Source organism: Myiozetetes cayanensis, unplaced genomic scaffold (genome assembly GCF_022539395.1).
Source record: "Myiozetetes cayanensis isolate MyiCay16 unplaced genomic scaffold, myiCay2020 scf55, whole genome shotgun sequence".
In the NCBI taxonomy this organism is placed as follows: Eukaryota; Metazoa; Chordata; class Aves; order Passeriformes; family Tyrannidae; genus Myiozetetes; species Myiozetetes cayanensis.
In genome coordinates, this window is record NW_026087798.1 from 340,591 (window position 1) to 360,591 (window position 20,001).

Consider the following 20,001-nt stretch of genomic DNA (forward strand, 5'->3'; position numbering starts at 1 on the left):
ATCCCAACCCCAGCTCAGGGGTCCCCAAAAATGCCCCCACCCCGGTTAGGTGTCATCACCGCCCCCTGTCGCCCATGGTCCCCCATCATCCAGGCCCACCCATCCCAGTCCCTCCTCCCTCAAGGCTCCCAAGCCCCCAGAGCCCCCCGCCCCAGAGGGCTCAGACCACCATGTGTTTATCAAACGTGAGTTGTTTATTCTCGAACGCAACACGCTGGGGGGTCAGAGGGGGTCCTACAACTCATCAGGGAAGGGAGGGGGGACATCAACAGGCAACAGCGAGGAGGCGGGGGGCCCACCCTCCTCCTCTAAACCTTATTAAAAACGAGATTGGTCCTAAAAATATAGAAAGAAATAAATTTAAATTCACAAAAACCTGTACAATTATCAAAAAGTCACTAAAACAACAACGGCTGGTTATAGAAAAGGCAGCGGGGGCACACGATGCTCCCGGGAGGGGGCACACGGTGCTCCCGGCCACGCCACAAGCCGGGGGCACGGGGGTAAAGAGAAACCCCCAGCTCCTCCCCAGCCCCCCCCGAGGGGGTAGGTGCCAACCATGGGGGGCTTTTGGGGGGTGTGGGGGTAACAGGGTGTCAAACCAGGGGGTGGGTGAGGGGGGGGCAACTTCAACTGAACGAACACGAGAACGATACGGAGACTCCCGAAAACTTTCCCACGACAGGAAAAAAAAAAAAAAAAAAAAACAAAAAAAAAGAACAAAAAACCTGACGGATCCGAAACGTGACTTAAAACCACAAAAAAAGTCCGTTACAGCGCAGTTATTTAGATAAAATATAAATATTTATGCGTAATATAAAGTCAGTTCAAATAGACTTCAAATCACCTCTTAGTTCAAAGCAAAAAAATAAAATAAAATAAAAAGTTTCTGAGGTTTATCTGATAGAAAAAAGGCTACTTTGAGACGGGGGGGGGCGGGGGGCGCGGCCGGACCCCCCTGCCCAGGTAGGTGAGTTGTTTTCAGTGCTCTGTGGGGCCGGGGGGGATGCGCCGGGACCCCCAAAACCGCCCCAAACCCCCAGAGCGAGTACCCGTAATAACCTGGCCGGGGGGGCTGGGGGGGTCCTGGCCCCCTCCCGGGCCATCCACAGCATGGGGGGACCTGGGGGGGACCCCTGCCCCAACTCGGGCCCCCCCAGCTTGGGGGGGGACCCCTCCCCACCCAGTGCAACCTCCCCCAGCCCAGTGAGGTCTGGGGGGGCAACACCCGCCTGAGGCTTCAAGTCCATGGTGGGGGGGGGCGAGGGGCCGGCCTCCCCCCCAGGCCTGCAGTAGCGTCCCTGAGGGATCTCAGTCGGGGGCAGGGGGGCGGCCAGGACCCCCCCCAGCCCCGAGGGTCCTCGTGCCGGGGAGGGGAGGGCCGGGCTCTTCCTGAGACTGGAGGCAGGGAAAGGGGTGCCGGGCCCCCCCAGCCCTCCCCAGTTTGGTCCCTGGAGCCAGGTGGGGAGGGGGTGGCGCCCGCCCCGGCTGCGGGGTCCGAGGGCAGCAGGGGGGGCTGCACCGGGGGCCCCCCCTCCCCGTAAAGTGTCTGAGCGGGCAGGGGGTCCCGGCCAGGATGGGGGGCGAGGGGGGGGCTAAGTCCACTTTACTGGCCGTTAATGCATGAGACGCTGCACAGGAGTGCTCGGACATTCACTAAACTATTGCTATCATTAAATATTCTTGGGGGAAGGTGGGGTCTCTCCCTCCTCTGGGGAGGGGTGGGAGGGGGCTGCTTCTGTTCTTAATTAGAAAATTAAATTTAAAGAAAGAAAGAAAAAACACCTCTTTTTTTTTCTTTTTGGCTTACACAGTCTGTGAGTTTGTGGTGCTGGGGGCTGGGGGTCTGGGCAGGATGGGGGTCGGGGGAGACCGGGCAGCGAGAAGGGGCCACGGGGCTGGGGGGGCCCGTTCACGCTGCCAGGGGTGAGGGGGGATGAGACCCCCTGTGTGGGATCAGCAGGCAGCGAGAGCAGCTCCAGAGGAGGCAGTTCGTGGGGTGACGGGGACCCCAGCCCCAAGGGGGCACAGGGGGGGCGCTGGCCCCCTGCTCATGGGTTCGGAGCGTGTTTTCCCTGATAAAATTCCTCCCACCGGCTCTGGAAGAACCGGCGCATGGCGTGGCCGGCGCGGCCCACGGCGGAGTCGTCCTCGTTGAAGGTCTGGCAGTTGTCAAACACCAACAGGGCATCGGCCGCGAACTCCGCCGAGCTCGAGTACCTGCGGGACGGGGACAGGGTGGGTGGGGGGCAGCCGGGGATCCCCACGGGACCCCCATCCCTGGGAGGGACCCCGTCAGCCCCAAAGGAGCCCCATCCCCAGGAGGGAACTCCATCTCCTGAAGAGACCCCAATGACCCCCGAGGGACCCCATCCCCAGGAGGGATCCCCATTCTCAGAAGGGACCCCCACCAGCCCCCGAGGGAACCCCCATCTCTGGCAGAGACCCCGCCAGCCCCAAAGGGAGCCCCATCCCCAGGAGGGGTCCCTGCCCTCCCCGCTCACCCGCCCCGCAGCAGCCGCGTGCGCATGGTGGCGAAGTCCATGGGGTTCTTGATGATCTTGCGGTAGCCGGGGACCAGGCGGGGGTTCACGGGCTCCAGGAAGGGCCACGCGTCCTCGTGAGACTCCATCTCCATCAGGATGATCCTGGGGGAGCAGCAGGGTCAGGGGGAGCCTCCGGGGACGCGGCCCAAGCCCCCTCCCTGCGGCCCCCAGGCCCCACTCACTCGCAGAAGGTCAGGTCGCTGGGCTGGCCCCGCAGGGTCACCCCCCTCCTTTTTGTGGGGGTCAGCCCCTCTCCCGGGTACCGGGGCACGGGCAGCCCCTCTCGGCGGCGCAAGGCCAGGCGGCGCCGTGGGTTCTCCTCCTCCTCCTCCGGGGTCCCCCCGAGACGCCCCCGTTTCCGCTTCTTGCCCCGCCGGGGCGAGACGGGATCCCGGTACTGCCCTGCCTGCGGGGAGGGGACGGGGGTCACGCCGAGCCCGGGGTCACCACCAGCCTGGGCAGGGGGGGGGTCTGCCCAGGGACCTACCCGGGACACGCAGACGGAGCAGAACCAGTCTCCCTCGGGCACCTCGGTCATCCTGGGCCGGTGGCAGTAGAGGTGGCAGCCGCGGTCGCAGCCGTCGCACAGCAGCAGGTGCTCGTCGTCGTCCCCGCGCCGGCACACGAGGCACGTCTGTGGGGAGGGGGAGTTCAGCCAGGCTGGGGAGGGGGCTCTGACCCTCCCTCCCTCGCCCCCCGGTGCGGGGTCTCACCACTCTGTTCACAGATTTCTCCCAGGCGATGGATTTCTCCAGCTGGAAGATGCAGAGGGACACCTGGGCCGCGCTCCGGCACCGCTCCAGCGTCTGCCGCCACGTCCGCACCCGCGGCGTGATCTCGTAGGCTCTGGGGGAGCACGGGGAGCTCAGCCAGAGCTGGGGGTCCTGCTCCGCCGCAGCCTCCCAGCCCTTGCTGGTCACTCACATCTCAGTGGGGCCCAGGCTCAGCTCCTCGGGGCTGCTCAGCACCGCCTTCTCCACCACCACCTCGTGCAGCGGCCACAGCGGCTCCTTCAGGTACCGGCGCTCCAGGTTCTGCTCCAGCGCCAGGAGCCGGAGCACGGCCAGATCCAGAGGGTTGGTGCGTTCCCGGCGCAGGGGGAGCCCGTCCCGCCGGGAACGCACCGTGATGTCTTCCAGCGGCTCCACCTTGTGCTCGCAGTACCGGAGGTCATCCCGTGTGGAGTCGGGGCTGGGGCACGTCCAGCCCTGCGGGAGGAGGGGGGGTTAAAGGGGGTTCGGCGGGGGGAGGTCACCGCGGCACCAAGACCACCATCCCCGGCACCCACCCGGATCTGCAGGTCAGCCATCAGCACGCGCTGCTCCAGCTCCTCCACCCACTGCAGGACGCCGAGGTCGGTCTCGTAGGCCCTGTCCGTCACCGACCACCGGGCCAGGACTTCCTGAGACACAGCGGTTCCGGCCGCCTCGGGGCGCGGGTGGAAGATGGGGTCTGGGGGGGTGAAGGGTGGGCTCAGGGGATGGACAGCTAGCAGCCCCCAGACCTGGGGGTGGGCGCAGGGAGGGGGACAGGCAGGCCCCACCCCGGGAGCGCAGGCAGCCCTTACCGGTGGTGGCCCGGAGGCAAACCTCCCGCAGGAACTCCTTGTGCTTGGTGAGGTGCTTGTGCAGGGCCTTCTCCCGGATGCCACGTGGGTGCAGCGCCCTGGCCACAGCCTCCAGCTCCTCGGGGTCCCGCAGCCACCACCAGCCGCTCTGCATCTCTGCAAGGCAGCGCCAGGGCTCAGCACCGCACCGGGGCACCGGCACCGCCTGCCCTGGGGGTCCCGGGCTCTCACCGGGGGGCACGGGCTGCTCCGTCAGCTGCGTCAAGTATTTCTGCTCAATCTGCTTGAAGAATTTGGTGGGGGGTCGCCCTCGGCGCTTGGGCTGTCCCGGCACGTCCTGGAGCTTCTCTGGGTTGCCCCGGCTGCGGGGGCAGGCGCCGTGGGCCCTGGGCCCGGCGTGCACCGGTGTGGAAGCGAGCAGGGGAGCCGTGGGGTCATCCAGAGGGAGGCCGTTCAGCTGGGTAAGATGGGGGTGTCAGAAGAGCCAGACACCCCCGATCCTCTGCCCCATCCTGCAGCCCCCTTGGTCCCCAGTCCTGCAGCCCAGCCCTGGAGCTGTTGTCCTTCTCACCAGCTTACAGCCCAGAGGGTTGGGGGCAGCAGGGCCGAGCTCCATGTGCCAACCCCAAGGACCCCGTCCCCCACCCTGGGGGTGCCCAGTGCCCAGGCTGAGGGCCCCCCCACGCTCCCCACGGCCACCCAGGGAGAATCCCCCTCCAGACACAGCCCCCCAGGCCGGGGTGCAAGTGCTGGGCGCAGCCTCCCCGGGTCGTACCTGCTGGGGTGAGCCCTTGGGGGGGTCCCCGCGGGTCTGGCTGCGGGGGGGCACAGCGGGGGCTCGTGGTGAGGGCTCGGCCGAGGAGGTAGCAAGGGGGGCTCGGTCGTCGCAGGGCGTCCGGGGCAGCAGGTTGAACCAGGGTCCCTGCTTTTCCGCAGCCTCCGGGGCACTCTCCTCCTCTTCCTCCTCCAGCTCCTCCTCCACGGGATCTGAGGGGGCCTCGAGTGGTGGGAGCCCCGTGTCCCCCTTGCCGGGGCTGCTGGCCGGGGTGAGGACGGAGTCCTTGAGCAGGGACGACTGGGTCTGGCTCAGCCAGGACAGGAAGGCAGACTGGCTGAGGTCGTGCTGGCTCTGCCCCAGGGGCTCGGGTTCCTCCAGGACCCCGTTCACCGGGGCGGGGCAGGGTCCGCAGTGCGGTGCCAGCTCCTCTTTGCTCTTCCTGGGCCGGCCCCGGGCGCGGGCGGCCGGGCAGCTCGTCCGGCTGGGCACGGGCACGTCCGCCGGCTCCTCCTTCACCGGGGACACGTGGGGGGGCATCTTCTCCTCTGGGGGCTCCAGGAGCGCCGGCTCAGCCGCTGTGGGGGCAGGAGGAGGAGGAGGTGAGATGTGGGGTCCTCTCCCGGCTGGGAGAACCCCCAAAAGCCCCTTCCCCGCTCACCCTCTGCGCCCTCCACGAAGATGCCGCCCAGGTGGGGCAGGACCCAGTAGCGCCGCCGGTACCGGTCCTGGCCCAGGGAAGCCGCTCGCAGCGTCTGGGAGGAATGGAGCAGCTTCTTGCGGAAGAACATCTGCCTCTGTGGGGAGAGCGGGGGGCAGTGAGGGGCTGCAGGCCCCCAGCAGGGCTGAACCCCCAGCCCTGCACCACCCTGCTCACCTTGGCCAGCTTCTCGATCTGCCGCTCCAGCTCCGGGACAGTGGACGCAGCCGTGTCGGCCTGGGCGAGGGACGGGTCCGTCAGGGAAGCGCCACAAGGCGGGAAAGAGACCCCCAAGAGCAGCATCCCAACCTCTGCCCCCCAGCCCCGAACCACCCCACCTCCTCCTCCCGGCGGGATCTCCGGCCCCGGCTCTCCTCCTCCTCCTCCATCTCCAGGCCCGTGTCCTCGGTCAGGCGGGAGCTGCGCCGGCGCCGTCCGTCCTCCAGGCCCGTGATCTCCGACTCGGGCCGGCCCGTCTTCTTGGCCAGGGCCACCTTCAACCTGCCAGGAGAAAGTGGAGCCATTTGACTCCTGTCCCTCTGCCCACCCCCACTCCCCCAGAGGCACCTGAGAGCCCCCAGCGTCAGACAGGGGGTCACGGGAGGGTCTCGGTGTACCTGGTGGCGCAGCCCCCTCCCAGCCACACGCCCCGGGCGTGCAGGCAGCCCCTCCCCACCCACCTGCGCAGCCGGCCCTCGATGATCCACTTGTTCTTCCTGTAGTTGGACATGTTCTCCAGGGTCTTGTCGATCTCACTGCAAGGACAAGGGCAGGGTGGCTGCAATGGGCAGCTCTGGGGGGGAGCAGAACCCGCTCCAGGGGGCCAGAGGGTGTTCGTGTCTCCCACCCAGGCTCACCTGATGATGAGGGCGCTGCTGTTGAGCTCATTCACCAGGAAGACCAGGATGGTAGCTTTCCACTCTGGGGGCAGCGCCTGGAAGGGTTTGGTGCGCAGCCCCTCGCACAGCTCCGCGCCCGCCCCGTGCGCCGTCAGGAAGCAGCGCAGGATCTCGGACACCGTGTCGCGGTTCAGGCTGATCTCCGACACCTTCTCCCCCAGGATCTTCAGGGACTGCGGAGAGCAGAGCGGGAGGGGTCGGGGAGTCACCTCCTGTCCCCATGGGGGATTTGCCAGGAGTGGGTGAAGGCAGGACCCTATGGCTGGGAAATCCAGGCTCTCCTTCCTGATAATGTCAGTCAGGGAAGGGGGGAAAGGGGGAAGGGGAGAAAGGGAACGGGGAGGGGGAAAAAAGAAAAGGGAGGGGCAGAAAAGGAAAGGGGACAGGGGAAGGGCAGGGAAGGGCTGTCTCACCTGGCAGTAGGGCGGCAGCCCGGGGTCGTAGATCGCCGCCTGCAGCAGCCGCACCAGCAGGTCCTGCAGCTGCCCGGCCCCGGCGCCCACCCCCAGCAACCCCTCCTGCAGCGCGCCCAGCGAGGGCACGTCCCGGGCGGGGTCCAAGCCCAGCACTTTGCCGTAGCTCTGCAGGAACTCCACGACCGTCAGGCAGTCGGAGAAGGCGCGGCTGGGCAGGACGAGCCCCGGGATGCGGGAGAAGGCTGGAAGGGGCTGCAGGGACGAAGAGGGAGGGGGTCAGGGCCAGCCATTGGTTCACTGGTGTGACCCAACCAAGCTCCCCCAGTCCAGCCCACCTGGTGGTCCCCCAGGCACATGTCCTCCGTGGGCTTCTTCATCTCCTCCAGAATGAGCTGCTGCCGCTGCCGCTCCTCCAGGCGCCGCTGGGCCACCAGACCCTTGTCGGCCTTGCGAGCCCCCTTGCCCTTCCTCTCCTTGGGCCGAGCCTTGTCCTTGCCCTTCTCCGGCTTCCCCTTCTTCTCCTTGGCCTGGGGACAGATCCCAGATGTGTGGGGAGAAAAGGAAAGGACAGAAAAATCAATCTTCATCTTCCAGCTCCTCCCTCTCCCTGGTCCCTTGTACCCATGGACCTACCTTAGGCTTCTTCTTGGTCTCCTTGGCCCTGGGGGCTTTGGCCTCCTGCTTCTGCTTGTTTTTGGCCTGGGGGGATGAGACCCACTTAGGGATGCAGAGACCACCCCACACACAAGGGAGACTCCCCCATCCCAGACCTGAGGAGCCCCAACGCCCACCCCAACCTCCGCGCTCGCACCTTCCGCCTCATTTTTTTCTTGATTTTACTCATTTTCAGCTTGTCCTCGTCGCTCAGCACCTCTGGAGGGCAAGAGAGAAAGGAGATAGATGGACCAGGCACTGAGGTCCCACTCGGGGCCAGGCTGTGAGGAGCTGTGCCAGCCCCCTCGAGTCAGCAGGGCCGGGCAGGGGGTACCTTGTGCTTCCAGCCTCTTCAGCAGCCGTGCGTCCGTCTTGCTCAGCAAATCCACCATCCTGACCTTGGGCGGGCGGCCCCGGCCCCGCTTGGCGGCCGGGGGCTCCTTGGGCTTGGCCTTCTCGGCGTTGCGGGGCCGCCCGCGCTTGCCCGTGATGGCCTGGATGCGCCCGGGGATCTCCTCGGGGCTCAGCCTCACCCACTGCACGCCCTGCAGTGCCACAGTCAGGGTCACCCCCAGCGCAGCACGGGGCTGGGGGCTGCAGGGGGGCTCAGCCGCCCCCAGACCCACCTCTGGCGTGTCCCGCTCCTCGTAGAAGTCTCCCACCGGCATGCGGGGGCTGAAGCTGAAGTGCTCGCGCCGCACGTCCTGCACCATGTTCCTGCTCAGGTACTGGGGCAGGGAGGAGGAGGAGGAGGAAGGCTGTGAGCTCTTGGCGCTCTGGGCTCACAGCCTCATCCATCAGCTCAGTCAGGGACTCTGGTGGGCCTGTGGAGGACCAGGACACCCCAGGGCAGCCCCCACCCTGCTCCCCTCAGGGGGACTGTACCTTGATCACCTCCGGGAACTGCTTCATCCTCTTCCCACAGGGCCCGTAGTACCAGGTCTCACCCTGCCAGCGGTGGTTCCCCTTCTTGATCCGAACCTCTCGCCTCCACCTGGGCACGGGGAGTGTCAGCCCCAGAACGCAGGGCAGGATAGGGGGGGATGTCGGGCAGGATGGGGGAGGGCACAGGGAGAGGGGAACAGTGTCAGGGAGAGAATGGAAAGGGAATGGGGACAGGAGCAGGACGGAGAAGGGGCAGTGCCAGGGGCAGGATGGTGGGAGGGGCAGGCCCATGTCACCTGGCACATGTCACATGTCACCTGGCACACGTACCCGTGCTGCAGAGGGAAGCGCACCTCCTCCTGCGTGGCGATGCGCCGGCGAGGGACATCCCCTGCGGAGAGGGGGCAGGACGCTGGGCTGGGCTGTGCCAGCGGACAGGGGACACCTGGGGGGCACTCAGGGGGGCTCCCGGCCGTACCCGCTGCCGAGGCGCCCAGCGGAGCCGCCTCCTCGCTCTCTCCTTCTGGGGCTGCTGAAGTCTCTGGGCAGCTGTCAACGGCCTCTTCCTCCTCCTCCTCCTCCTGCTCTTCCTCCTGCTCTTCCTCCTCCTCCTCCTCCTCCTCCTCCTCTGCAGATGGGGCTGGGGACTCTGGCTCCAGCGGGGGGTCGAGCTCCAGGGACCCCGACTCCCCCAGCCCCGCGTGGCTGCCGCTGTTGAGGTCGACGCTGCTGCTGTCTGTGGAGCCAAGGGCAGGGACGTCAGCAGAGCCTTTCCTGCTCCGCCCAGGACGCCAGGCTGTGCCGGGGGTGGGGGTGAATGGAGCTCTGCATCCCCTCCCCGTGCTGGCCAAGGGGACCCCTGTGGGGCTCACGCACCGGTACCAGCGCTGGCACGTCGTTCGTGCCCCCCTGGCACACGTGGGGTGCCCGTGGGGGCGGTGGGGTGACACCCCCAGAGTGAGGTCCCCGCTCTGCCCATCCCAGGGTCTCACGTACCGTGCAGGGCGGGCGAGCCGGGGCCGTCGAGCAGCGGGGCGGGCGGGGGGCTGGCAGGCAGCAGGCTGAAGGGGCTGGTGTGCAGGGGGGAGCTGGCGGCCAGGTCGGGGGGCTCCTCCAGGGACGACTTGTCGCTCACCAGCTGCGAGTCGTCCATGGTGTAGAGGTCGCCGGTGCCGGGGTCTGGGGAGGGGGGCGAGCACCGGGGTTGGGGGCATGCAGACCCTCATCTCCGCTCCCGGGGGAGAGTGGGGGGGGGGTCTGGGCGAAAAGGCTCCGGCAGCAGAGGGGTTAAAGGGGTTTGGGCCCCCCCCAGCCCCGCCCCCTCCTCTGGGAAGCCGAGGAGCCCAAAATGGCCGTGGCTGGCGATGTTCACCAGCGCGGAAGTTCAGGCGCTGAGTAACAGCCTCGTCACGGAGCTGGGAAGGCCGGGAAGGAAGGCAGGGAAAGGCAGGGAAAGGCTGGGAGCGCGGCGCGGGAGGGACGCGGGCCCGCCCCTGCCCGCCGGGGGAGGCCACGGCCATCACCTCCATCATCGGCATCGCCTCCTCCACCGCCACAGCCACGGCCAAAACCACAGCCACGGCCACCGCCACCGCACCCAGGGCACCCAGAAGGGCTGGTGCTGCTTCCCGGGCACCGCGGCCAGGAACGGCCATGCCCCCGCCCCGGTCCTGCCCACCACAGCTCCCGACACCACGTCCCCAGCACCTCCCTACCTCTGGCCAGGGACTCGAAAGGCTCCAGGGGGTCCTCACTGAGCATGTGGGAATCCTCCAGCCGCGGGGCGATGGGCGATGCGTCCCCCAGGCACCCGCTGCCCGCGCCGGGGGCCAGGACGGGCCCCTCCTGCCCGAGTGGCACCGCGCTGGCAGCAGCCCCGTTGTAGCTGCAGATCTTCAGGTCTAAAGGGAACAACCAACCGAAAACGGAGCCTGAGGCGGTGGGATGTGACAGTGACAGGATATCCCTGGCACAAGCCATCGCTGTTCCCCACACCAGGACACCCAGCCCTCCCACGGCACCAGCTGGTGACGCCCTGGGCTGCGCCTGGCCTGGTTTAGCAAGATCCCAACACCAGCTCCAAGCTGTGACGGGACAAATCCCATCTGGGGCATGGGGCAGGTGCGTCAGAGGGGCCGGGATTCCCCAGGGAATGCAGTGCCCAACTCCAGCAGGATCCAGCACCTGCCTGCCAGGGCTGCAGCACCACATCCCAGAGCTCTGCCAGCCCTCCTGGGCTCCTACCTGGCTGTGCCTCCTCCAGCTCCCGGCTGCCCACCAGCCCACCCCCGTTCTCTGCGATGGCGCTGGGGATCTCTTTGGCGGTGCCGGTGTCTGCCTGGTCGGGGCCCGGCTCCTCCGGGGGCAGCGGGAAGGGCTGCGTGTCGGAGCCCAGCATGGGCGAGGGCTGACCCGCCGCGTAGAAGCCGTCGGGCCCGTTCTGCATCAGCTCGAAGCTCTGGTCGTGGAAGGAGTCGTAAAGCTCCTGCGAGTCGAAGTTCAGCCCCATGGACCCGGCGGTGCCGTTCCCCCAGAACTCCTGCCCGGACCCCCGCAGGTTGGTGCCGTGGCCCGGGGACGGCGGCCGGGACCCCCCGGCCACGCCGTTGAGCGGGAACTGCCCGAGGGCAGGCGGGCCCCCGTCCTTGAGGCCGCTGGCGGGCGCGTAGGGTGCGTAGTCCCAGAGGCAGTCGTAGGCTCGGAGGGGCTGGGAGCCGGCGGGTGCCGAGCCAGGTGGGAACGTCCCTGAAGTACCGGGGTGCGATACAGTAGAGAAGCCATTGACATTCATGCCCCCGTTCAGACCTGCGAGGGGGCAGAGGGACATCGGGGTCAGAGGTGTGGGGCCTTTCGATGTCAGGCCCTGCCAGCGGTGGGCGAGAGGCTTGAGGATGGACAATAAACCCGTCCTGGCAGGTGCCAACCCCCCCCCGGAAAGAGCCAGGGGGTTGCACCATCCCCGTTCGCCAAACTGGCTCTGCCATGGGCTCTGCCGGCACCGGGCCGAGCGCCGCAGGACGCCAGGGATTAGCCGAGTGCTTGGCAGGGCTGTGCCGGATCAGCTGACCGGCCAAATCCACGCACAGACCCTGTGCCGGCGCAGCTGCTTTTCTAGGCCAAGGCGACGGCGGGCACGCGCAGACCCCGGCCCTGGCCCCTCGCACGGGAGCTGCTGCGGTCCCTCCATCCCCACAGCCCCTCCATCCCTGCAGCCCCTCCATCCCCACAGCCCCTCCATCCCTGCAGCCCCTCCATCCCTGCAGCCCCTCATCCCTGCAGCCCCTCCATCTCTGCAGCCCCCATCCCCACAGCCCTCCATCCCCACAGCCCCTCCATCCCCACAGCCCCTCCATCCCTGCAGCCCCTCCATCCCTTCAGCCCCCCATCCCTGCAGCCCCTCCATCCCTGCAGCCCCTCCATCCCTTCAGCCCCCCATCCCCATCCCCGGGGGGGTCACTTACTTTTCCCTTGCGGGGGGAAGCCGAGCGGGGAGTTGTGGGTGAAGGGGTTGTCCCCTGAGGCAGGTGTGGGTTTCGGTCCTGAGGCAGCGGGTGTGGAGGAAAGGCCAGTGAAGTTAAAATGGTTGTTTGTTTCCATTTCTGCACAGGGGACAAGATGCACCAGGGTCAGTTGTTGGCAGGGACTGGTGCTGCCAGTGCGGTGACCACCCAGCCCTGCCAACCGTGGGGGGGTTATGGGAGCATCGGGACCCTCTGTTCCCATTCCCTGCCATCTCCCAACCTGGTGCTGAAGGGCTTGGGAGGGTGAGGAGTGACATCAAAGCCCCTCAGGACTGGCCCAGGCGTGCCACCCTGGCTGGATGAGCTGCCAGCTCTGTGAGCACAGCTTGTCACCCTGCTCTGGTGTCCCACCACCAAGATGTGATCACTCTGTGCCACCTGCCTGCATCAAACTTGGGCACTCAGCTCCCTGGTGCTGCCATCCTGGGGGAGTTCCCAGCCAAGGACCTACAGGGACCCCCCAGAGCAACTCCATGACCCCATGGGGTCCCAGGACAGCCCAGAGCTCCTGGCACAGGGATCACTCTGTGGTGTCCCCACCACTGCCATCCCCCCTCAGTTGGAGGAGATCCCACACCCCCTCCCCCAGGCACAGCTCCAGGATCTGAGGCTGGATCCTGACTGGGAGCAAGCAGGAGTTGGAGCCCCAGTGGAGGAATGTGCAGGGGCCTGGTGACCTTCATCACCCCGGAACAGCAAACGGAACACCCTCGAACCAGAGCCCACAAGGAGGGCTCGGGGTGGGTCCCGCCCCAGGATGGGACCCTGCTGTGCCACTGTCACAGCCCGAGGGGATCTGGGTGCGGGGCAGCCGAGGCCCTGCGAGCCCAGCAGATGAGGTGGGAGAGCTGGCAGGGACCCACAGGGACACCCTCTGGGGCAGCCACTGCCGGCATCTCCCGGTCGTGCCATGCTCACCAAACCCGCCACCAGCCAAGGTGGTGCCGACCCCACCGACCTCTCCGGAAGGGCCGAGGCTGCCGCGCTCGGTACTCCAGCAGCAGCTCGTGGCACGGCCCGTGTCGAAATACGGATTTCATCACACCCTCGCCCGCCTCAGCTGCTGCCCTGGCAGGGGCCGGAGGGGCCACCAAGCCTGGCCGGGGCCACCGGTGATTCATCCACCAGAGAAACCCGTATGGGCGGTGACGCAGCTGCCGCCACACACACGGCGCTCCCGGACATCCCGGGATGGCCCCGCAGCCTCCCCCCCGCCCGAGCCGTGAGCGGGGGGCTGGCCCTGCCCTGACCCCAGTGAGGACCCCCGGCCGGCCGGGGACAGCAGCCACGGTGGGGCTGGATCAGGAAAAGCCTTTCCGGTCCCACCCCGTGTGTGATGTGCCGGCCAGGAACGCGCTGCCGGCTTTGGAGGTCAGAGGAGGAGGCAAAGGGATGTGCCAGAACCAGGCAGGTGGCGGTTGTAGGTCAGCGCCGCAGACTGGGATGGACTGGGACGGACTGGGATGGAGTAGGCCCTCACCGGTGTGGGGAGGGGGCCGGGAGAAAATAAAACCTGGGAAGGGGGAATGTCACCCTCGCTCCAGGGACAGCCCAGGCCCTGAGGATGCCAGAGCCGCCCTTGGCATCGCTGGGAGCTCAGCCAGGTGCAGTGTGGACACAGGCCATCCACGGCCATCCGTGGCCTCCCAGCCAGGCTGGGGCTCCGGTGGCCCCGCTCCCCCCGCACATCACTGAGCGTGGAGCTGCCAAAACTGGGCCACGGCGCGAAACAGGAGCCAGGCGAGGTGGGGAGGGCGGGGGGCAGGAGCCTCGGGATGGCAGCACCGAGGGGTGACGGTGGGTGCACGGGGCTGGGGGGGGGTGATGACCCCGGGGCTGACCCCCCCAGCTCCCACCGCACTGGGCACGGCCGAGGTGGCAGCGACGCTTGCCCGGTGTCAAAGGCAGTGGCAGCAGCACCCACAGGCCCCGGGGATCCCGGTGAGGACACGGGGTGGGCAGGACTGTCCCGGGAGCCAGGACGGGGGGCAGAGAGCTCCGGGCTGGGGGGGCTGTCGGTGCCGTGGAGCTGCTGCTATTCCCTGGGCAGGGAGCTCAGTCCCCCCCAGGCCCTGCGGCCCCCCCGGCCCGGTGGCACCGGGAGGCCCCGGGAGCGTGACGCGACCTGATTAAAAAGGACGTTTCAAAAACAACGACACGCAACAACCGGCTGCCATTTCCCGGCCACTTCCTGCGGGGCACGGACGCGGGGGGACACGGGACCGGCACCCCCCGCACCCGCCGGGGACCCCGCGGTTCCTGCGGCAAGGACATCCCCCTCCCCCGGGGCTCGGGGGACAGGGGGGCTCCCGTCCCCACGCAGGGGGTCCCGGTGCCGGTGGGTGCGGGAGGGGGGGACACGAACGGGCGGTGACGGAGGGGAGGGGGCTCCCCCCGGCCTCCGGGACGGGGATGCGGGGGAACCGCACCGGCCACCGGGGCTCGGGCTCCCCGCGGGTCCGGGCCCTCGGTCGCCGCACCGGGAGAGGAGCGGGGGGGTCTGCGGGGGCCGGGAACGCCGCGGGGGGGTTCACGCCGTGGAACCGGGATGCGCAGGAGGAAGGGGGGACAGGACGGCGTCTCACCGAGGTCAGCAGAGGGGAGCGAGGAGGGGTTTCGCCTCTCCCGGTGCCGCCGCCGCGGGGCCGCAACTGCCGCAACCGAATCGCCCCCCTCCCGGCCCGGCCGTTAACGGCCCGTTACCGCCCGGCCCCGCGACCCCCGCACACCCCCGCACACCCCCGCACACCCCCGCACCTGGCAGGCGGCGGCGCGGGCCCGGCTCAGGCGGCGCGGGGCGGGGGGCGGCTCGGCATGGCGCGGCCCCTCCGCCGCACCGGGCCGGACCGGGGCCCCTCCGCTCCGCTCCGTTCCGCTCCGGTACCGGGGCCGGGCCGCGGAGCCGAACCCGCGGCCGCGGCAGGAAGCGCCTCGCGCCGCCGGGCGGTCCCAGGACCGCCCCGTCCCGTCCTGGCCCCCGGCCGCCCCCGGCACGTCACGGCGGCCGCAGTGGCGTCACCGGGAGCGGCGCCGCCGTGGCGTCACCGGGGCGGGAGGCGCGCCCACGTGGAGAGGGATCCCGCCCCGGCGGGTCAGGGCAGGGGAATCCCCACGCGGGGCCGCCCCCACCCCCAACCCCCGGCTCCGGCATCCCCGCCCCCGGGCCTCCCCACCCGGCACCGGCACCCCTGGGACCGCCTTTCCCCCGCCCCCGATCCCGCTCCCCCGATCGTTCTCCGCTCGCCCCCGCAGCCCCGGTGCGACCCCCGACAACGGCGACGCAGCGGGCCCGGACCCGGGACCCTGCCGGGCCCCGACCGCCCCGGTTCGGCCGCGGGGACACGGGCCCCCGCCCGCGCTGGCCCCAGGATCCCCGGTGACGTCACGCGGCACCGGCCGGGCCGCGCTGCGCAGGGACCGGGGGCGACACCGGGCGCGGGGGCGGCGGGGGCAGAAGGGGGTCCCCGTGCGGGGGGGGCTGTCCCGGTGCGGCCGCTGGGGAGCTGAGGGGGATCCCTGCCCGGTGCGGAGCAGGGGGGGCCCGGTGCGGGGGTTTCCCCCCGCGGTGGCGGCTCCCGGGAGGGTGGGGGGGTCCGGTACTGAGAGAGGGTCCCCGTCCAGCCGGCCCGGTCTCAGGGGGTCCCGGTAGAGATCCGGGGGTCCCTGTAGAGCCATCTCAGCTCCGTGGGGGTCCCGGTGGGTGGCGGTATCCCGGTCCCCGGGGCCCGTTCCGCGCGGTGCGTACCTGTGGGGGCGGGGGCGGCCGCTCCAGCCCCGGTGCCCGCCCGGCCCGGTGCGCTGCGGTGCCGGTGGCGGAGCCGGGCGGGGCGCAGGTGCTCCCGGCCCCGCGTGATGTCAGCGGCCGCCGCCGCCCCCTCCGCCACCGGGGACGCGCCGCCATTTAAAGGGACCGCGGCCCTCCGTGGCGGGGTGGGGGGCAGCGGGGGGGCACCCCTGCCTCGAGACCGCGCCCGGGACCCCCGCGTGCAGCCCTGCGGGGACACCCCCGCGACCCCCGATCCTCCGTGGGGCTGAGCCCAGCCCGTCACCGGCGGGTCAGCGATGGAGCTGGGGGCCGGGGGCGGGCCCGGTGCCCCCGGCGTGGGTGTCCCGCAGGCCCGCACCGGGAGGGCCGGGCCGGCGCGGCCCCCCGAGACCCCGCGGACAAAGCGGCAGCTGCCGGGTCCGGGGCGGCTCTTTGTGCCGTGAAATGGAGGAGCTGGAACGGGGCGGGGTGGTGCTGGTGGGGGAAGGAACGATGGGGACAGGGACAGACAGATGGACACCGGGCTAGGCACAGGCACGGGACCACCATCTGTCACCTCCTGGGCTGTCCCTGCCAGGGACAGTGCTGAGGTCCCCACAGGAGAAGCAGACCCCCCTCCTGGGAACCCCACAGGGTAAGGGGGGGCTCTTCCCCCTCCTCGGGAACCCCGAGGCCGGGGGTTCTGACGCTGCAGGAGCAGCTCAGCCCAGAGCCCAAAACAGGGTTGGGGGCCTCAGGGAACCCCAGCCCTGCCTTCCTGCGCACGGGGGGCTCCCAGGACCCTGATTCCTCCTCGCAGCAGCAGCCACAGCACACAGAGCCTGGGAGTGTTTTCGCCGATGTTTTATTGGAAATGTTAAATACTGGGGGTCCGGCCCCAGCGGAGCCGGGGGGCAGGGGATCGGAGGGGCTCAGGCATGCTCCTCTGCCAGCTTCTCCGCCTTGGCCACGGCCTCCTCGATGGGGCCCACCATGTAGAAGGCTTGCTCGGGCAGGTGGTCATATTCACCTGGGGGGAGACACCGTGTCAGGGGGCAGCGGGGGGGCCCAACCAGGCTCCCCTAGTCCCCGGGGGGCCACCTCACCTGCCAGGATCTGCTTGAAGCCCTTGATGGTCTCCTTCAGCGGCACCAACTTGCCCATGTGGCCGGTGAAGACCTCGGCCACCTGGAAGGGCTGGGACAGGAACCGCTGGATCTTGCGGGCACGGGCCACTGTCAGCTTGTCCTCCTCGGACAGCTCGTCCATGCCCAGGATGGCAATGATGTCCTGCAGAGACTTGTAGTCCTGGGGGGACGCACAGGGGGTGAGCAGCCAGCACTGACCCCCACCACCCCCAGGGGTCTGCCTGGTCCCCCCTCACCTGCAGGATCTTCTGCACGCCCCGGGCCACGTCGTAGTGCTCAGGGCCCACGATGTTGGGGTCCATGATGCGGGAGGTGGAGTCCAGGGGGTCCACGGCCGGGTAGATGCCCAGCTCGGCGATGGCACGGGACAGCACCGTGGTGGCATCCAAGTGGGCGAAGGTGGTGGCGGGGGCAGGGTCAGTCAGGTCATCGGCGGGCACGTAGATGGCCTGGGGAGAAGGGAGGGGACGGTGGGCCCCAGGCGAGTGCCGTGGTCTCCCAGGGACCCCTGGCCGGCCCTGCCCTCACCTGCACCGAGGTGATGGAGCCCTTGCGCGTGGTGGTGATCCGCTCCTGCATGGTGCCCATGTCGGTGGCCAGCGTGGGCTGGTAGCCCACGGCCGAGGGGATTCTGCCCAGCAGGGCCGACACCTGGGCAGGGACAGAGAGTGAGGGGCTGTGCCAGTCTGGGGCAGGGGCACCCCCCGCGCCCAGCACAGACCTCGGAGCCAGCCTGGGTGAAGCGGAAGATGTTGTCGATGAAGAGCAGCACGTCCTGACCCTCCTGGTCCCTGAAGTACTCGGCCACCGTCAGTCCTGTCAGGGCCACCCTGGCGCGGGCACCGGGGGGCTCGTTCATCTGCCCGTAGACCAGGGCGACCTGCGGGTGGGACCCCCTGGGTCAGCACAGCGTCCCCCTGGCAACCCCTGCATCCCACCACCGCCTCCCCAAGGGATCCAGTACCCCCCAGGGGACCCTGCCCACCTTGGAAGTGGCATCTTTCAGGTTGATGACCCCAGACTCGATCATCTCATGGTACAAGTCGTTGCCCTCGCGGGTTCTCTCGCCCACGCCGGCGAACACCGAGTAACCACCGTGGGCCTTGGCCACGTTGTTGATCAGCTCCATGATCAGCACAGTCTTGCCGACACCAGCACCTCCAAACAAACCTGGGAGAGGGAAACAGGGGTCCTGCTCAGCCCTGGAGCTGGCCCGGCTGCTCCACGGGTCTCTCTTCAGCCCTTTCCTCCTCAGATGGCAAACAGCGTTGCTTCAGCAAGTTCAGGAGAACGAAAGTCAAGGAGTGAATCATCAGCGAAGGAAAGTGCCCCAGGGGGACTGTCAGGACCTTTAAGGGGGCTGGCAGGTGCCCCCTCCCACTCTGAGGGTCACGTACCAATCTTGCCGCCCTTGGCGTAGGGAGCCAGCAGATCCACAACCTTGATCCCCGTCACCAGGATCTCCTGCTCGACGCTCATCTCCACGAACTCGGGGGCCTCGGCGTGAATAGCAGCAAACCTGGAGCGGGAGAGGAAGAGGCTGAGCAGCTGCTCCGAGCCCCTGGGAGAGCAGGAGATCCTGGTGAGACCCTGCTCACACCCGTGTGTCCACATCACTCACTGTTTGGTTGTGATGGGGCCCCTCTCGTCGATGGGCTCCCCGATGACGTTCATGATCCTGCCCAGGGTCTCAGGGCCCACGGGGATGCGAATGGGAGCACCTGAGTCCAGCACCTTCTGCCCCCTGACCAGCCCCTCCGTGCCGTCCATGGCGATGGTGCGCACCGTGTTCTCCCCTGGGCAAGGACAGCGCAGTCACCGCAGCGCCCTCGGGCCAACCCCGGGCACAGCTGCCGGTGGCTTCCCGGCCCTGCCAAGGGCACATTAAGCTGGGAGAAGAACCAGGAAGAGCAGCAGGACACAGGAATAAAATAGCCCAGAGGAAAACGAGAGACCAGGCTGCGCTCCAGCTGCAGCCCTGCAGCCACAGCCCTTGAGGGCAGCCATTTTCCTCCTCCTCCTCAGATTGAAATCCGTGGCTTCAGCAAGCTCAGGAGAACGAAAGTCATTGGAAACATCATCATAGGAGGACCCCCCCCAAACCAGTCCCCTCCCTCCCTCGTGCCAAGCGCTCACCCAGGTGCTGAGCCACCTCCAGCACCAGCCGGGTCTCCCTGCCCTGCACCTCCAGGGCGTTCAGGATGGGGGGCAGCCCCTCGTCGAACTGCACGTCCACCACGGCTCCGATGACGGCCACGATGCGGCCGGTGGTGGAGCCCGCCTTGGCAGCGGGGGCCGCCTGGGCCGCATAGTCCCGGCCTGGGGGGGAGAGGGACGGGTCAAGGTCGGAGAAGGGCAGGGCCGGGGGCTCTGGGGGCGCGGGGAAGGGACACCCCCGCGGGCCCGGGGTGTGCCCGGGACCCCTGGACCCCCTCCGTAAAACCAGGACCCTCTGAAAGCCCCTCGGTGCACCCAGGACCCCTGTTCCCTCCTCGGTGCACCCGGGACCCCCAGAAACCCGTCCTCTGACGCACTCGGGACCCCCCGACCCCTCCTCAGTGCACGCTGGACCCCTGCGCCCAGGAGCCCCTCCCTCGATGCACCCACGATTCCCTGAACTCCCGCAGCTGCTCTCCCATGACCGCACGACACACCCCACCCCGTCCCCGCCAACGGGGACCCCGAGCCCCCGCGCCCCCCACACCCCACACACCCCCGGCCCGCTCAGGCCCCAAGGTGACCCCGCCTCGTCCCGCACTCACGCGCCCCGAGGGCGGCGGAGGCCGGGGCGGCCCCGCGGCCGAGGAGCAGCGGGAGGAGGTCGCGGCCCGGGGCGGCCCCGCGGGGCAGCAGCGGCCGGGCCGCGGCGGCGGCGGCGGCGGCGGCGGAACGACCCGCGAGCCCCAACATGGCGGCGCCGACTGAGGCGCGGGGCCCGCCCGCCCCTCACGGCCCTCTGCGGGGCGGCCTCGCCGCGCCCCCGCCGAGCCCATTGGCCGCCGGCCGGTAGAGCCCGCGCTCCCATTGGCCGCGCCGAGGCGGCGCCCGCTCTGCGCCTCGCTGCGATTGCGTTTTGGAGCCGTCCGTCAAGGCGCGCTGCGGGTTGATAGGGTGAGGCTGAGGGGAGGGGCGGGGCCCAGGCGAA

The 20,001-nt window shown here is 69.0% G+C and overlaps 2 protein-coding genes and 2 non-coding genes across 4 annotated transcripts; all 4 read right to left on the reverse strand.

The window, feature by feature from the left end:
• Window positions 1-1,794: 1,794 nt before the first annotated feature.
• On the reverse strand, window positions 1,795-12,470 carry BAZ2A (bromodomain adjacent to zinc finger domain 2A). The gene is made up of 28 exons (XM_050334579.1): window positions 11,904-12,470; window positions 10,687-11,247; window positions 10,158-10,343; window positions 9,439-9,621; window positions 8,921-9,178; window positions 8,773-8,833; window positions 8,443-8,551; window positions 8,184-8,285; window positions 7,892-8,102; window positions 7,715-7,776; window positions 7,537-7,602; window positions 7,239-7,430; window positions 6,901-7,155; window positions 6,446-6,660; window positions 6,269-6,343; window positions 5,927-6,089; window positions 5,766-5,825; window positions 5,550-5,685; window positions 4,889-5,466; window positions 4,345-4,570; window positions 4,114-4,269; window positions 3,835-3,998; window positions 3,471-3,754; window positions 3,260-3,392; window positions 3,034-3,180; window positions 2,729-2,952; window positions 2,505-2,648; window positions 1,795-2,220 (listed from the first exon to the last, which is right to left on the reverse strand). Exons 1-28 carry the CDS (start codon window positions 12,163-12,165, stop codon window positions 2,052-2,054), a joined length of 5,382 nt encoding a protein of 1,793 aa, XP_050190536.1. The 5' UTR covers window positions 12,166-12,470; the 3' UTR covers window positions 1,795-2,051.
• Window positions 12,471-16,557: 4,087 nt separating this feature from the next.
• On the reverse strand, window positions 16,558-19,800 carry ATP5F1B (ATP synthase F1 subunit beta). Its single transcript, XM_050334582.1, has 10 exons — window positions 19,619-19,800; window positions 18,993-19,175; window positions 18,478-18,652; window positions 18,254-18,375; window positions 17,842-18,026; window positions 17,578-17,736; window positions 17,385-17,507; window positions 17,093-17,305; window positions 16,815-17,016; window positions 16,558-16,738 (listed from the first exon to the last, which is right to left on the reverse strand). Exons 1-10 carry the CDS (start codon window positions 19,764-19,766, stop codon window positions 16,641-16,643), a joined length of 1,608 nt encoding a protein of 535 aa, XP_050190539.1. The 5' UTR covers window positions 19,767-19,800; the 3' UTR covers window positions 16,558-16,640.
• LOC126650121 (small nucleolar RNA SNORD59) lies at window positions 18,103-18,178 on the reverse strand. Its single transcript, XR_007631303.1, has one exon. It is a non-coding gene; the product is annotated as a small nucleolar RNA SNORD59 (small nucleolar RNA).
• LOC126650120 (small nucleolar RNA SNORD59) lies at window positions 18,873-18,946 on the reverse strand. The gene has a single exon (XR_007631302.1). It is a non-coding gene; the product is annotated as a small nucleolar RNA SNORD59 (small nucleolar RNA).
• Window positions 19,801-20,001: the final 201 nt, after the last annotated feature.